Raw genomic sequence first — 16,268 nt, 5'->3', positions numbered from 1 at the left:
TCAAATCATCTCTGAATTGGTGCTGACACTGTCCTTCCTTCTGGAGGGTGGCTACTTTTGTTCCACATGGTCCCTGTGTGTGTGTTGTAAATTAGCCACCACTCCAAGCTCACTCCTGTGATGGACTACAATCGCAATACAAATTAGTAGATTAATCACGAGATTGTAGTCCATCACGTGAGTGACCTTGGAGTGGTGGCTAATTTACAACACACACAGGGACCATGGGGAACAAAAGTCTTTGTCTTCTTCATAGGGGAGGTTTTCTGAACTTAGTGGTTTCTGGTGATCAGTAAAAGGTAGTTGCTTTAAAATAGCTATGAGATCACCAAAAAAGTTAGAGTTGTTTTATGATGTCATGCAGCCATTCAGACATCCCTACAGTCTGTAAAGAGCTTGCCAGCAACTTTTGTAAATGCTAAGTTCTGCTTTAATATAACCTTGGCATACTAAAAATTGTTGTGTATCACAGTGTATGACATCTATGGTAGATGGGTAAGCTGGACTCCTCCTTAGTACATTTCTTTTGCCACTGGTGACATAGATGCAAGAAATATTCTCATGCTCATTCAGTGTAATGTGGAAATCCTTACATATGTACAACAAGAATATTTGGCTAACGTACAAAAGTGTCCTGGTAAGCTGAGCTAAAAAAAAAATCTGAATATGAACTTTTTCTTCTGTAATATGCCGTTTTAATTTGATTCGGCACATAACCATAAAAATCACAGTTTCTGTCATTGTCTGCATAGTGAAAGGGACGTTATGACATAAGCTGCTCTTCGTTACTTGGCAACAGTTGTTGAGCTGAGCTGATTGAAGAGATTAGCTGACATAGATAAATGTTCTATTTCCACCCTGCTGCCTGTCTTCCTATTCCTAAAAGACCGCAGTAAATGTGACTGACGGTACGGGTTTAGAAATAAAACTTGCTGGAAATTGAGGTTTCAGATAAATCTGGTTTCACTGGATTTTTGTATTCATCAGGAGTATCCATAAAGGTGGGTACAGTCCATTGACCGGCACAGAGCATTACCTCTCATACCAGTAGACAATTTAAGAATTTGTGTTAGGCTCCTGATTGGCTCTATTTAATCAAAAATACAAAATGAAGCTAACAGAGGTAATAGTGTTGTAATCTGGTGACCATCCCTATGATGTAGTTTAGGGATTTCAGTAAAACATTTAGATGGAATCTCCCTTGGATGTCCCCATTTACTGTGCCCCTGCCTGACTGTATCCCCCTTTAATGACTTTCCCCATTATTTTTTTTAAAACACAAAATTGTAAAACATTGCAATTTACCAGTATGCAAATTAGGTAAAATCCAGGCTCAGGGTATGTAAGGGTCAAATACATACAGTGAATGTAAAACCCTAAATCAATTGTATTGTATTATAACCAGTTGACATTTAAAAAAAAAATAATACTTGTTTTCACTATTTCAGTATTTTGCCATGGGCCATGCCTGTAATATTGCATTTTAGCCATTTTGGCCATTAGATGGATCTGAGGAGCATAGGGAATAAATATCAAGTGGCTATCCATCTAGTGGCTAAAATTAAGTATTACATTATATACATTTCACCTGAAAAGAAAATCTATCTTAGAATCCTTATTTTTGCACCTATTCCCACAGAATGAATGTTCAGAAAGATTCATAGGGCAAATTGTTCTGCAAATTGGTTATTAATAGACCCCTAACACTAGCTTTTAGGGATGCACCGATACCGTTTTTTCAGTATCGAGTCTGATACCGAGTACCGATACCGGTGCTTCCGCCAGGGCCCGGCCAATCAGGAATCCGGGAGGCGGGTCATTGCTCGCCGCCCAGCTTCCTGATCGCACTGAAGGCTGGCTCCATGTTCCCCTTCCACTGACCGGAAGTTTCTGGTATCGTGGAAGGCATTGGAGCATTTGGGCGAGTACGAGTACTCACCCAAATACTCGGTATCAGCACCGGCACCGATACTAGTACCGGTATTGGTGCATCCCTACTAGTTTTATTTAGTTTTTTTTTTTTAGCTAGCACATAATTGCATAAAATTGTGTTTTTTATTAGCTGGCTGGAGTTCAGCAATAATATATTTGCCAGACATGGTCAGTGTTTTCCTCTGCTTTGATTTTATAATGTTCTTTTTATTTGGGTTTAAGTTAGGTTCACCTGTTTTGAGAAAAGATGGCACAGGCCAATGGGACATAAAAGTTTATAATGGTAAATGTTAGTCATAGTCCTCCTCCTATAATGCTTCCTTTATTGTGGCATTCTATAAACTAGAAATAATGACTACTATAATTACTAAGTGTATGTCTGTAATTAAGCCATCATCTTTCCTTAGTATGGCTCGGCAGAATTCACGTTAAAGCTGCTTTTTGCCAGCTGTTCAGTGATCACTGTACATGCAGATCTTTATAACAAAGAGAACGGTCAGTACGTGCGCTGAGTTCCTGGAGCCTTTTGTCTGAAAAATGGAACATAATCTGAAATGTGCCACCACCTTTGCACACATAGGAAGCTGGCTTAATGAGCGATGCTCCAAATAAAGGCCAGTTAGGAGTTAATTAGTAGGTACGCTTCTGAATGTGCTGAGGAGACGCGTGGTATGTGACTAAACAAGACATTGTTATCTTTTTGTATTGAACGCTAGCTTTTATTTTCATTAAAACCTGTGTGTATTGAGTATATTGTTATCCTGCCTTTCTGACTTTAAAGAACAATTCCAGGCAGACCCTATAAAAAGCAGGCTTTGGTGTACTTTTTGTATAACTTCAAAGGTCAAAAGAATAATGTTTACATTCAGCAAGAGTAATTACCTGAATCGGTCTGTACGCCGAGCTTTTCCATGGCAGGTATAGGTTGAAATCATTACAAAACATAGAAGTCTCCCTGCACCCTTACCAGCTAGCCAACAACAAAACAAACGACACTGTCTAATAATATGCGGTAAAAGCAGAGGTTTTAGGAGCACAACTTTTGCAAAATATGTGGAAGCCGCACTGCCTTGTCAAGGCTCCTCTGTGAAGCATGGTCCTAACTCTTATCTATGAGAACCTCCGTATTGGAGCATACAGGCAGCCCCCGGGTTACATACAAGATAGGGACTGTAGGTTTGTTCTTACGTTCAATTTGTATGTAAGTTGGAACAGGTACATTTTTTAAGTGTAACTCCAGCCACAATTTTGTTTTTTTAGTTTTGGATAGCATAGGGAAGGGTTTACCCCCTGTAAAGTTTGTTGTGCTGTGTGTGCCCTTGTTCAGGTTTCACCTCACTTTCTGCCCCTGTGATAATTGGATTTTGAACATTTTGGCTTGTCGTGGAAACAAGGATTGGTGATAAAGCTTCAGTGGAGACACCCTTTTCCCATGATAACTCTTACAGGAGTGAAATTCTCTTCTTAGTTGTAGATTTCCTCTCACTTCCTGTTGTCTTAAGGACAGGAAGTGAGATTAAATCTTGCTAATGACATACAGACAGCAGTAAAAACCTGACAGTGACCCGGAAGAAGAGGCAGGCATCCCTCGTCTGCATGTCTAACAAGAGCCTAGTTCCTGTAATGTATCTACAGTACTACAAACCAGACCCAAAAACGCGGGCACTCCTCGTCAGCACAAGCACGCTAGCAGTACAACGACCCCTGCCGTTTGTAAGTAGGAGTCGTATGTAAGTCGAATGTATGTAACCTGGGGACTGCCTGTATTTAGCAGTAGATACATTGAATGCAGGTTTGCCTGGAGGGAGCCCACTCCTCCTAAAATGCCCCGGGAGCCCAGCATTTCAAAATCCACACTGAGGTCCCCCAGCACATCCCCACACCAAATACAGCCAGGCTAAAAATATATATGGCAACCGCACAACTTATAACTAGCCTTAAAGGCAAGGTGCACATGGAAGGGCTTACAGCAATACAAAACACAGACGTTTCCCAGCACCGGATAGCCTGCAACAAAGCAAAGGACACTGTCCAACTACACTAAACTCCCCATTATCCAGCATTCAAGCAACCAGCACTCTCAAGCAACTGGCAAAAAAAATTGAGGACATAATACGTCCTCGATTTTTTTTAGCAGTTGCTTGATAGACATGCGAGACACTAATAAATCTTGCTGCAACCCGCTGGTGGCTAGATTCCGCAGTTCTCGCTCAGGCCCACTCCTGTGCTCAGTGAGCAGGTGCAATAGCCAGCCTGCTATTGGTGATTGCCATTTGAAATAGCCAATAGCAGGCTGGCTATTGGTCCCGCCCACTGTTTACATTCACCTGCCGGATTTGAAATAAAAATAAATGGGGGGCACGAGCGAGCGAGGGTGGGGGGGAGCGGGGCACCACGGGGGTTACTATTAACTCTCAAGCAACCAGAAACTACTGGCACCTACCAATCCCTGTGTGTGACGGATAACTGGAAGTTTACTGTATTAGGATTAAAAACAGAGATTTTAGTTGCACAACTTTTGCACAATATGTGTAAGCCGCACTGGGTCGCCAGCCTTGCAGTGGATGTGCATAAATTCACCGGTATGGAGAACTGATCCTAAAGTGGACCTAACACCAGATAGAATTTTCATGTTAAAGTAGTATTAAACTCAATAGTGAACCCAGATCAAACAAATATACATTGTCCAGCAAATTATTTCTATACAGTTTTCCCCAAGAACTTACAGTCCCCATGTTTCAGAACAGCCCCAACTCTCTCATCTCTGCTTCCCTGAACTTCCTGTTGAGTACAGGATCACGAGAAGCATAGCGATCTCCAGCAGCCGTCCAACTACTTGCTTGGAGGAGGAGGAGGGGGAGCCGAGGACTGGATTTACTTACTGTGTCTGTGTGTTTGCTGAGACACACAAAGCTTACTAGCACACACAAGGGTGGCTGCATAGGACTCTGCAAGGGATAAGAGCCACTCTAAAACAGGATTTTAGGGACAGTGCTCAGGAGACCAGCTCATTCTCCAGGAAACTAACACTTTTAAACATGAAGGAGCAGCATCCATTGTAAGTGATTTCATCAGCATTTAAAATAGCTCCAAAAACATCTTCCTTTTACTATCCCTGTAAGTACATCTATGCAAGGAAACATGTAAGGGCTCAGTCACAATAGATGCAGTGCATTCCGGCCTGATTTTGGCCAGAGCGCACTGCCTCGCTACAAGCACTATTTTCATTGCACCGCACAGGACCGGACCGCAGGCACGATGTGCCTTGCGATCCCGTGCGGCGGATCGCATTGCAGCCGGAGGGCGTGGCTAACGTGCCATTCACTTGAATGGCCCACCATGCCCCCTCCTACCCCACTAAAAGTGAGCCGGCCGCAATGCGAGGCAGTGCGTTGTGGCCAAAAAATCGGGCTGGAACGCACTGCATTTAGTGTGACTGAGCCCTAAGAGTTCTGGGTCTGTCCACAGCAGCAAGGTGCACTAAACGCATGACTGCTGGGGCGCTGACAAAAACACACCAATCTCGCTGCACACTTTACTTTTCTTTTGTTCATTTGACATTTCCTTCAGTTTTGCAGCCTGTGTGCGGTACAATGCAGTTGTGTCACACCACGCTGTGCTGAAAAGAGTACCGCATGCCATATTTTTGTTTTTTAGAGCACAGCACAGTGGTGTAAACAGAGCTAACTATAAAGAAGGCAGTTGGCCTTGTCTTTGTTTTGGGACTATGCTGGAAACAGCTTCCAGTGCAGCCCCAGTGCATCTTGTGTGAAAACACCATAATACTTAAAGTGACATTAAAGTCAAAAATGTTTCCCCTCCCCCCCATGTTAATGTTAGCACTTACCTTAAATGATGCTTCTTAATCCGATCTTCCTCTTCTTTCCTAATGTTTTCATCTGTCCCTCCAGCGGTGAGGCGGCTCTCTGATCCAGCGGTGACTCCTCTCTGCTTGCAGGCACTTCCAATCCAGCGGTGTCTGCATGCGGGTGCACGCGTCCATAGACTTACCTTGCGTCTCTGCTCGTCTCCTGCCCGAGAATCCGAACTGCGCATGCGCTCGTCCCAAGATGCTTTGCGGCTGCACAAGCAGTATCGGATTCTCTGACGGGAGCGCAACGAAAACAGGGTAAGTTTAAACCGCTGTCAAAGCGTTTTTTGTTTTTTTAAAAACTTTTTGCCTATATCTACTGCTTACTAGCAGTAGATATAGGCAAAAAAAACTGAGGGTTTAGAACCCCTTTACGCTGGCCATGCTCTTGTAGTAGATGTAAATCCTCAGATCCATTTTGTTTCATGTAGTATTTATCCTCTGCTCCTATGAAATGAGCACAGGAAGGATGCTGTTTACACGTCTGACACAGATCAGCCCCCTTCTACAGCCTCTCACCTTGTGACCTATGTCTACAACAATACCATGCCGCAGTGTGATCATTGGGTAAGAAGAGACAGAGGAAGTGCTTCCTTCTGCCTGCAGGAGACTGAGAACATCATCTCAGCCTAGGGAAAGTCACAAGAGATCTAAGACTACATTTTTTAAGATTAAAGGTCTACCTTTTTTAAAAATTGATGCTGGTTCTAGATATTGTCACATTTTGGAAATGTATTGATTCGGACTTGTAAAGCTGCTAAAAAGATCCATAACTCATAATACATTTATATTAATATTTTTCTGGAAAAAAAGTGTATTTTCTATGATTCTAGTACACATGAGGTTTGTTAAACATTATGGATGCACCGATAACGAGTACTCGCCCAAATGTTCCCGATGCCTATCCCGATACCGGAACTTCCGTTATCAGGAAGCGGGGTGGTGAGTCAGCACACGCTGTCTAGCTTTCTGATTGGCTGGGAAGCTGGCTCCATGCTCCCTTGTCATCAGGGAGCATGGAGCTTGTTTCCCGACCAATCAGGAAGCTAGGTGGCGTGTAATCACTCATTAATCAGGAAATCAGGAGGTGAGTCAACACTCGCCCCCGACTTCCTGATTGGCCAGAAAGCCGACTCCATGCTTCCTCCCTTTCCACCTGGTGACAAGGTAGCATGGAGCCGGCTTCTTTGTCAATCAGGAATTTGATCGGCCGGGCAGCTGGCTAATCAGGAAGCCAGGCGGCGAGTCTTTATGCTCCCCCCCCCCCGGCTTCCTGATTGACCAGAAAGCCAGCTTCATGCTTCCTCATCACCTGGTGACGAGGGAGCATGGAGCCGGCTTCCCGGCTAATTGTGAAGCCGGGCGGCGAGTCATTACACGCCACCTGGCTTCCGCAATGCGACAAGAAAAAAGTATCGGTGTTCATACTCGGTACCGAAAACACAATATCGGTCCATTTTTATTAAACATTCTAATAAATAATCTTGTTTATCTCAGTTTTTTTAAATACATAATCATTTCTCAGCTTGTTCTGTTTCATTTTTCATATCGTCAAGAAACCAGCAGAATTCAGATATGAAAAATAATACATTTATTGTCACATTCACAGCAATCAACAGACCAAACAAATACCAATTAAATTCCGCTGCTACATTATCGGCGCTGGGAGATACTGTATATCTCCGGCATACACACTCAGGAGTCAGGGATTTATATGCCTCATGAATGCTATTGTTTGATTTGATGGAAGATTGTATACATTACGCTAGCAGAAAATAAAATCAACCATGTGTTTTCCCTTCATGTTTTTTTCCACTTTGCCTATTAATCAGCAGTGCTGAGTAATGGGATATAACAGGTGATTACATGCAGCATATGTGTGTGAACATGCTTTGAAAAATGTTGTTTTTTGTCTCCAATGCAGATGGAGTGTTCGGGAGATGTCAGCGACGATCGGTGATAGACGTATTCAAGTACGAAGTTTCACCTCCTGTTGTGCAGCGTCTGAGGAGCATTCTTCAGAAGCTCTCCCACAGAGGTAACTGGCTTAGGCTAGAGCTTAGAGGACAACTATCGTGAATAAAGACCAATTTTGTAACCATACGCCTGGCATACATACAGTATATAGGTAGTATAAAGTATGTAATTTATTTAAGCAGATGTCCAGGCAGATTACAAAAAGGAGCTATTTATTCATTAAAATCGTTAAATGGAAGTGAACTCAAAAATGAAAGATTTGCTCTGTTATAGGGAACATCTAAAGTGTTAATTGTGCCTAAGCAGTAACCTAAAAATCAACTTTTTCTCTGGAAGTCCTCCTTAAAATATAATTGCACGTTATGGTATGTGAGAGTGCCAAGCCATTCCTGTGCCTACAGATGTACAGGCAGTCCCCGAGTTACAAACATCTGATGGAGGCCATTACTGTACAGCAGGGGTAGTTGTAATGCTAACGCGCTCATGCCGACAAGGAGTGCCTGCCTTTTTGGGTCTGGTTTGTAGTACTGTAGTACATTACAGAAAGTTGGCTCTTGTTAGACGTGCTGATGCCTCTTCTTCCAGGTCACTTTTTTGTTTACTGCTGTCTGTATCCTCATTAGAAAGTTTTAATCTCACTTCCTGTCCTTGAGACAACAGGAAGTGAGAGGAAATATACCCTTAGGAAGGGAAATTCACTCATATAAGATATATGATGGGAAAACGTGTCTCCACTGAAGCTTTATCACCAATCCTTGTTTCCACAACAACCCAAAATGTTCAAAATCGAACTGTCACAGGGACAGAAAGTGAGGTGAAATCTTCTGAACAGGGGCACACACAGCAAAACAAACTTTGCAGGAGGCTAACCCTTCCCTATGCTATCCAAATCCCAAAACAATTTTTTGGGCTGGAGTTATACTTAAAAAATGTACCTGTGCCAATTTACATACAAATTCAGCTTAAGAACAATAAAACCATAACCTATCTTGTTCGTAACCCGGGGACTGCCTGTATATCTGCAGTGTGAAATCATCTAAGGCACTGCTGCCCTGGGTGCTAGCCTTCGAAGGTGTGAAGCAAGATTTGGTAATGTCACTACTGTGCTGCTCATTGTTCTCCTTGCTGGAGGCTCTGACATCAGGAAGCATAGCCGTTCTTGGCCACCTCCACATAGAGACACAGTGCAGAGCAAGGCATAGTAAGTCAGTAATAGGGAAAGATCAGCTGCAGGAAGCCTGCAGGCAATACTGGTGACTAGCACCTGACCTCTGCCTGACTTTTTTCAGTTCATTTTAATTTTGTATTTTTAAAAGAAACTAGTGTAAACATGTGAAACTAACATGATATCAGCCTTCTGTAATACCTGTGCGGAGACACTCACACTGGCAGAGGCAGGACCACCAACAGGAGCCATTGAGGCTGTGCTGCATGCACATATACTGGCAGAGCAAAGAGCAGAGCGAGGTATGGGATAAGCTCATCAGTCTGCTGCTGATCCTTAATTGTCCACTCAGGAGGCTGTGCGTTTGTGTTTGGAACCAGAATTCTTGACTGGCTTGACCCGTTGTATTGTAGCAATAAAAGTCAAGGATCCAGCTGAGCTGTTTGGCAGGGGTGTCTAGATGTCAGGCTGATTTACCATAAAGTGTAACTGTCAATTAGGTGAGATTTCAGACTCTTGCTGAGTACCCAAGCCATGCCTACTTCAGGATCCCTCTGATGTCATTAAGTAGAGTACTCAGGTCTGGGGTTCATATACCCTGCTGAAAATGCCACTGCTGTGCAAGCAGCATTGTCCAAGTGGATAAAGCACTTCCTACTGGTAATAAAATGTAAAATTACATATAAAAACAAGTGATCAGAATAGTAGATAATGAATTGGTTATATAGTAACGCTTATAGAAAAACTCACGATTAAAAAATAATATAGCAAATAAAATTGCTACACAAGCCATTTTGTAATTTAATCTTATTAAAAAAAAATCACCTCTATATACATGCATATGCCTATCTCTCGCGATGGAGTGTATTTACGTGACTCTGTATTACATTGATCTCCATGTTTACATGTCTTTCATGTTAATTGTGTTAAAACCCTTAATAAACACTTATTATTTAAAAAAAAAAAAAAAAAATCACCTTTCCAATTCATTCTGAGGCCCAAGTAACTGTCTTAAACTGTTCCCGAAAACTCAATGCAGTATGGCAATATGGTGTTGGAGTACAGAATGCCCCCGGAAATGTAATTTCCTGCTTTTGTCATTGGCTCAAACTTTTGCATCAAAACCCATGTCAAATTTTAGTTATCCACTGCAATAGAAGTTTAATTTTTGGTAAGATACAACCTAAGGGTTAACAGCTTCCTAGGGGATACAGACACTGCAACTTTCCTCATTATAACAGTTAAAGTGCACCGGGTTGTTTTGAGGAACCAAACCGTTCCATTCAGGAATCAATCTGGAAACAAACAGCTTTCTATTGATAACAGGAAAAGGTAGTAATCTGCAATTGAGTTTGTTAAATCCTCGCAATGTACCTGCAATGCAGATATCTACAACATAAAAGCTATTTATTATGTAGGCTACAATAAAATCTAGGAGGGCTAAATAGACTCTAGAAAATAACAGAGGATATGTGGACAGGGCAGTTATTTTTGCACTAATCCAACAGATATAACAAAATGCTTTCAGTGGCATTGTAAACAAAGCAATAAGGAGCAAAGAGGGTTTACATACATTTAAGAAACTGAAGTCCATGAAGACACTTACAGCCTGTGTATAGGGACTCTTGTTACCTCCAGCACTGCTTCTCTATGGGAAAAGTCAAGTTTATGGGAATGCAAAATGATTATCCAGCTTAGAAGGAGGCCAAATGCAGGTCAGAAGGAGATCAAATGGAGGTCTCATCTGTCAATAAACTCTGAATAATATTAAAAGCCTCTATAACTAATATCAGATGTAAAAGGATCCTTAAAGCAAGATGCATCCACTCATCAACACAGGTGCTTAAAATACTCAGTTTTGTGTATTGCTTTTGACCAACATATGCTTAAAAATTTCAGTTGTCATACGAGGAGTTCAATATGTCGTGGACTTTTTATAATTTAAATCTAAAATAAAATGTATTATTTTTCACTTTTGTACCAATGTGACATGTATTTGACAATTGCTTTAGATATACAGAAAATTAATATGCAGATTATGTTTCATTACATTTGGATGTAAAGGGTTTCTGTTTTTTAATCAGACAATTCTGTAGGGTACCAATTCTTTCTTTGCTCTCTTTTGTTGTTATTCTAGGAATCTGGGAACTCCTTTTGGTGGTTTGTTTGTAATGCAGGGGAGGTGTTCCCAAATATACCCACTTTGTGTTCTATGATGCTCTAATGTATAGAGATGTATTAAATCAAAGTGGGGTTGGATAAGAGGGTTGGTTATAATTAAAAGGACGTCGTCTGCGAACATGCTCAATTTGTAGTGATGGCCTGCGATAGGTATGCCTGTTAGGTCGGGGGAGGTTCTAATCAGTTGCGCTAAGGGTTCGATGGCTAGGGCAAAGAGTAGTGGGGAGAGGGGGCATCCCTGTCGCGTGCCTCGCAGTATCCGAAATGGTTGGGACCTAAAGCCTGCATATCAGACCGTCGCCGAGGGAGACGTGTATAGGGCCGCAACCCATGACCTAAAATGCGAGCCGAAGCCCCAACGTTCTAGGAGATGGAATAGGTACGGCCACGAGACAGTATCGAACGCCTTGCTAATATCAATGGATAGAAGCATGGAGGGTATCTGTCGTGTCCGTGCTAGGCGGATGAGTAATGCTATCTTGCGGATGTTATCACTCGCCTGGCGAGTAGGCATGAAGCCCACTTGGTCTTTATGGATCAGATTCCCTATTCCCGAATTAAGTCTGGTGGCCATTATTTTGGCTAGGAGTTTAACGTCAATATTGAGGAGAGAAATGGGCCGAAAATTTGAAGGGGTCGAGTTATCCGTGTCCGGTTTAGGAAGCATGACTACAGTGGCTGCTAAGGACTGCAATTGCTCTTTCATGTTTATCCAGGACAAATATTGTGGGAAATGAAAATATAAGGGTAAATGTTAGTTAAACAACCTGATATCTCGATTCCCTACATGAAGATAAAACCAGAATAAAGTTGTCTGGCTCTGTGAATGTTCCCGCTACTGGATCATTTTCAGTGAATATAGAAACTTGCCAAAAAAGTATGACTTTTCTTAGTCTCTAAACAACCAAAATATTAATGTGCGCCAGGATCAGCTCCCACTTTGACAAGTGCAACCTTTTACAGCAAAAACAACATCAAACAAACTCAAAAATCCTGGGAATAATCAAAGAGCAAAAGGAAATGGATGCTTGCCAGCAGATGGTGAAGTATAATTAATTCCACGATGAGACAGATCATCACATTCATCAAAGTAACAAAGTGATAGTTGGAAATAAAAGATATGAGCGCATTAGTAGCATATCGTACTTATAGTGACTTTAATGTACAAGTCTATTATGGGTTGTTCTGCATTTTACTAAGCAAAGAGTCATATAGCATTTATCAAAGCTTAAATACACTTTTTGTACTATCATTCGTGCAAAGAAATGGATGGATGTCTCGATGCAATGATCAAAAGCATCATACATTTGCACAAATGGAAGGGATAGATTGTCTAGAGGAAAGCAAAACAAAAAGCGGTTAGCATCTATGGCTACTATTTGCCATTTAGGAGAAAAGTAAAATTCTTTGTAGCGCTCACCCCCGGAAGGAGCCGCCAGAATAAACAGGGTCATCACTAGTTGTCTAGGGGTTTTGTTCTTCAGATGCCCCAATAGCATTTAACCGCCCTCTTCTGGTGCCCATAAAGCTGATGTGCACTCCAGTAGTACAAAGCTGAATAACTTTTATTAACATCTTCAATCTGGGAATACCGGGTATAGGGATTCTAGACACCGAGGGTAGTACAGACGCAGGCTCCAGACTCACCAGGCATCTGCATCTCAGTGTAGATCCATTTGTAGCTCATTGAATAGGAATTGGGTAATAGATGAGCAGGGATGAGTACAGATTCTAAGCAGGAGAGACACTTGATCCTGAAGTCCACTACGTTCTGCGTACTTTCAGCAACCATCAGCTTTCTTGGTTCTCTTCCTCTAACAACAGCTCAGGCCTCCTCAAATACTGAGGCCCAGGGAAACACTTCCCACACTCCAGCATCTCCACCCCTAAGCCTCAGGCCTAGCCTGGAGGCAGGCTGGACAGCATTCAGCCCTGGGCTAATACATGGCTAGCCCAAGACTCGACTGAGCAGATAACAATTCCCTCCAGTATATGTACCCTATCCCAGCATGCAACCCAGTAATTGGCTGGTGTACTGAACATACATTTACAATGCCCCTCATTGGCAGTCCCACAATACAGTAGAGTCATACTCCACACAGGTAGATACAGTCAATGCCAGACACTTGGATTTAACCAGATAAATGCCAACTATAATCCAGCCAGGCTGACTACAGCTCTGGCAATCACTAAATGTATAGTAGCCACCTCACAAAAGGTGATGGGGGCTACACCTTCATGAACCCATGTTAGTTGGATTAGTTTCCTAGCTCAAAAAAAATCTTACTATGCTCAATAAATATAACTTTGGCTACCATTAGTTTTAGGAAAGTCAGCCAAGCCTTGTACTGTAGTTTCTGGTTGCCTGAGAGTTAATATTAACTCTCAAGCAACCCCCCCCCCCCGGCCCCATTCACCTGCTGGCTAGATTCTGCTATTGGCTATTTCGATCTGTCATAGCCAATAGCAGGCTGGCTATTGCACACGCCCACTGCCCCTTGTTTACATTTACCTGCCAGCTGCGGAATCTAGCCGTTGGCCGCAAGATGTAAACAGAGAATTTTGTTAACAACTAAATACATTTAGTTGCTAGCAATTTTTTTAGTGTGCATGTCTATCAAGCAACTGGCAACATTTTTTTGTTTTTCTAGTTGCTTCAAAGTTCTGCTTGCTTGAATGCTGGATAATGGGGAGTTTACTGTATGTATATATATGTACAGGCAGTCCCCGGGTGACGGACGTCCGACTTACGGACAATCCGTACTTACGAACCGGTGTCCACAGTTCTCCTAAATGTACCGGCGGCCGCCGGTACATTTAGGAGAACTGTGGCTGCAGCGGCCTGTGTCCCTTCAAATCCGCGCTGCTCTCCCCGCCTGTGTTGGCGGAGGCAGCGGGGACACAGACCGTTGCATTGCGCCGCTGCCCCCCTTACCTCCGCTCCTGTCCCGGCCTCCTCTTCCTCCGGTTCCGGCCGACCTCCACTACCCGGTCCGGCCGCGGCTCCTCTGCCCCATAACTATTTTTGGTGTGTCATTTTAAATAAAAAATGTTTTTTATTATATTATAATCTTCTCAACAACAGGAACTGACAGCAAAACAAACTTGACCCTTCCCTATGCTATCCAAAACGAAAAAAAAATTCAACTTAAGTACAAACCTACAGTCTTAATATCTTGTATGCAACCCGGGGGCTGCCTGTACAGTACATATATCCCCTTGCTAAATCTTTTTAACAAGCTAGGCAAGTCCAGTTGTTTAAATCTTATGATGAGACTGTTCACACCTTGTTAACTTGGCTCTACTCCCCCCAAATCTCATATGTCCTTCTTACAAAATGGTGTCCAAACTATACTCTATAGTCATGATGCAGACTTAGAAGTGATTTTTACGGAGCAAACCCATACTTATATTACACATATTATCTCCCTTTTCATACATTTCAATATTTTTTATTCTGTAACTGCCATTGGGTGATGTTGCATAGCTTAGTGTTAACCAGTATTCCAAAGTCCATCCTCAGGTGTGTTTTCCTTAAATGTATTGCATTTAATGTATATAGTATACTATTGATACTATTAGCACAGCTTACATTTATTAAAACATGTAATCTGCCCTTTCATTTTCCATGATGTCATCATGTAATTTTGTCATAATTTCACCATAATGTTGTGCCATTACCAAACATGGCCACATCACTTTCTGCTTTCTGTTCCATCTCTTGGCTCATTAATAACAAGTTTGAAATAACTGGGTCCAGTACTGATCCTTATGGACCCAACTCTACTTTAGTAATAATTTCTGCTGTCTACCCATTGTCTTCTGTCCTCCAACTAGTGCTTTGCCAATACATATATTTTCCCTCCTCTGAAGTTTTCTCTACTTTGGTACAGCTTTGAAATTGCCTGATCAGATGACCCTGGGAGCAATACTTGTATTGGCATAGCTATCAGTAGGGCCATAAATCTTGGAAAGGTCCATTGATGATCCTGACAAAATAGGCTACTTTAGTCGTTTGGGCTGTAGCTATGATTTGGGCTAATAACCCCATACTGTAGAAACAATTATTTTTTTTTTAAAAGGAAAGGAAAATTCCAGATATATACCATATGATCCAATGCATTTGCATTATCCATATTTGAACTTAAAAAAAGAATCACAACAGTTAGACATAACCAATCATTCAAGAACCCATGCTGTGTTTCTTTGTGATTCGATTGATCTTCACAACATTTGCATATGGCACCTCAGAATACCCTCATATTATGTATCAGACTTGTTGGTCTATGGTTTCCAGGATTTGGCTTTCTTAATATCCTTCCTAAATAATGGAATAAAGTACACCAAACTGATCCGATCAATAACTGATTTTAATAACTTTAACACTTAGGGGTACCTTAAAGGCTATAAGCATTACGGAGCTATACTTTGTTTTGGCATAGCTGTACCAAAAGTTTCTCTGAATGGGAAACACTGGCTACATCTTAATGCCATATTGCTTGCCTGGAATGGTAAATAATACATTTTCTCAGGGAAATTAAAAGTGTTCCCTTGCATTGGGGCTACCCGAGCACTGCAAGTGTTAACTGCTTGTTTATGCCTACGGAACAAGAAAAAGCTGTTTTACTTACCTGATCCCCGCTCTCACCTGCTCCCCGCTCTCACCTGCTCCCTGTGGGCTGCTAGACTGTTCTCTGCAGCTTCTTTTCTCCTTTGATCTGGTGGTCTACAGACCGCTGACATTACCAAGTACAAAGTAGGCTCTATAGCTCTGCATTGTACATGAGGACACCGAGGGACAGTTCACCGCCAGATCAGAGGGTGAGAGGAGAAGGAGGATCAGGTAAATAAAATAGCTTTTTTTTCTGTCCCCTAGGCAAAAAGAGAGCAGACCTGGAGAAGTTAACCCTTGCAGTGTGGAAGCAGCCCAACAGCAAGAGAAAAATTTAATTTCCCTGAAGTTGGGCTTTAAAGCTTTATTATATAGCCTTTATGGCTCCAAAGAGTGTTAATACAGTTCTGTGGAGCTTGATTAGTTGTTAGATGGCAAAGATATCAAAGGTATACTATACATTTATAGTAATAAAAAATGTATTATTAACACTCTTGCTAGGTTATATTACCTGTGGTCGTGTACCACTA

General features: G+C 42.0%; 1 protein-coding gene across 1 annotated transcript in view; it reads left to right on the top strand.

Moving 5' to 3' along the window:
- The window catches only part of LOC108798207 (receptor-type tyrosine-protein phosphatase N2-like), a 300,545-nt gene that overhangs the window by 175,763 nt on the left and 108,514 nt on the right, over positions 1 to 16,268 (top strand). The window contains exon 3 of the mRNA XM_018569937.1: positions 7,728 to 7,841. Within this exon, the coding sequence (XP_018425439.1) occupies positions 7,728 to 7,841 (114 nt within the window). The remainder of the gene's footprint in view (positions 1 to 7,727; positions 7,842 to 16,268) is intronic.

This window comes from Nanorana parkeri, unplaced genomic scaffold (genome assembly GCF_000935625.1).
Source record: "Nanorana parkeri isolate BGI_ZX_2015 unplaced genomic scaffold, ASM93562v1 scaffold1427, whole genome shotgun sequence".
In the NCBI taxonomy this organism is placed as follows: Eukaryota; Metazoa; Chordata; class Amphibia; order Anura; family Dicroglossidae; genus Nanorana; species Nanorana parkeri.
This window is presented reverse-complemented; position numbering and strand designations above follow the sequence as displayed.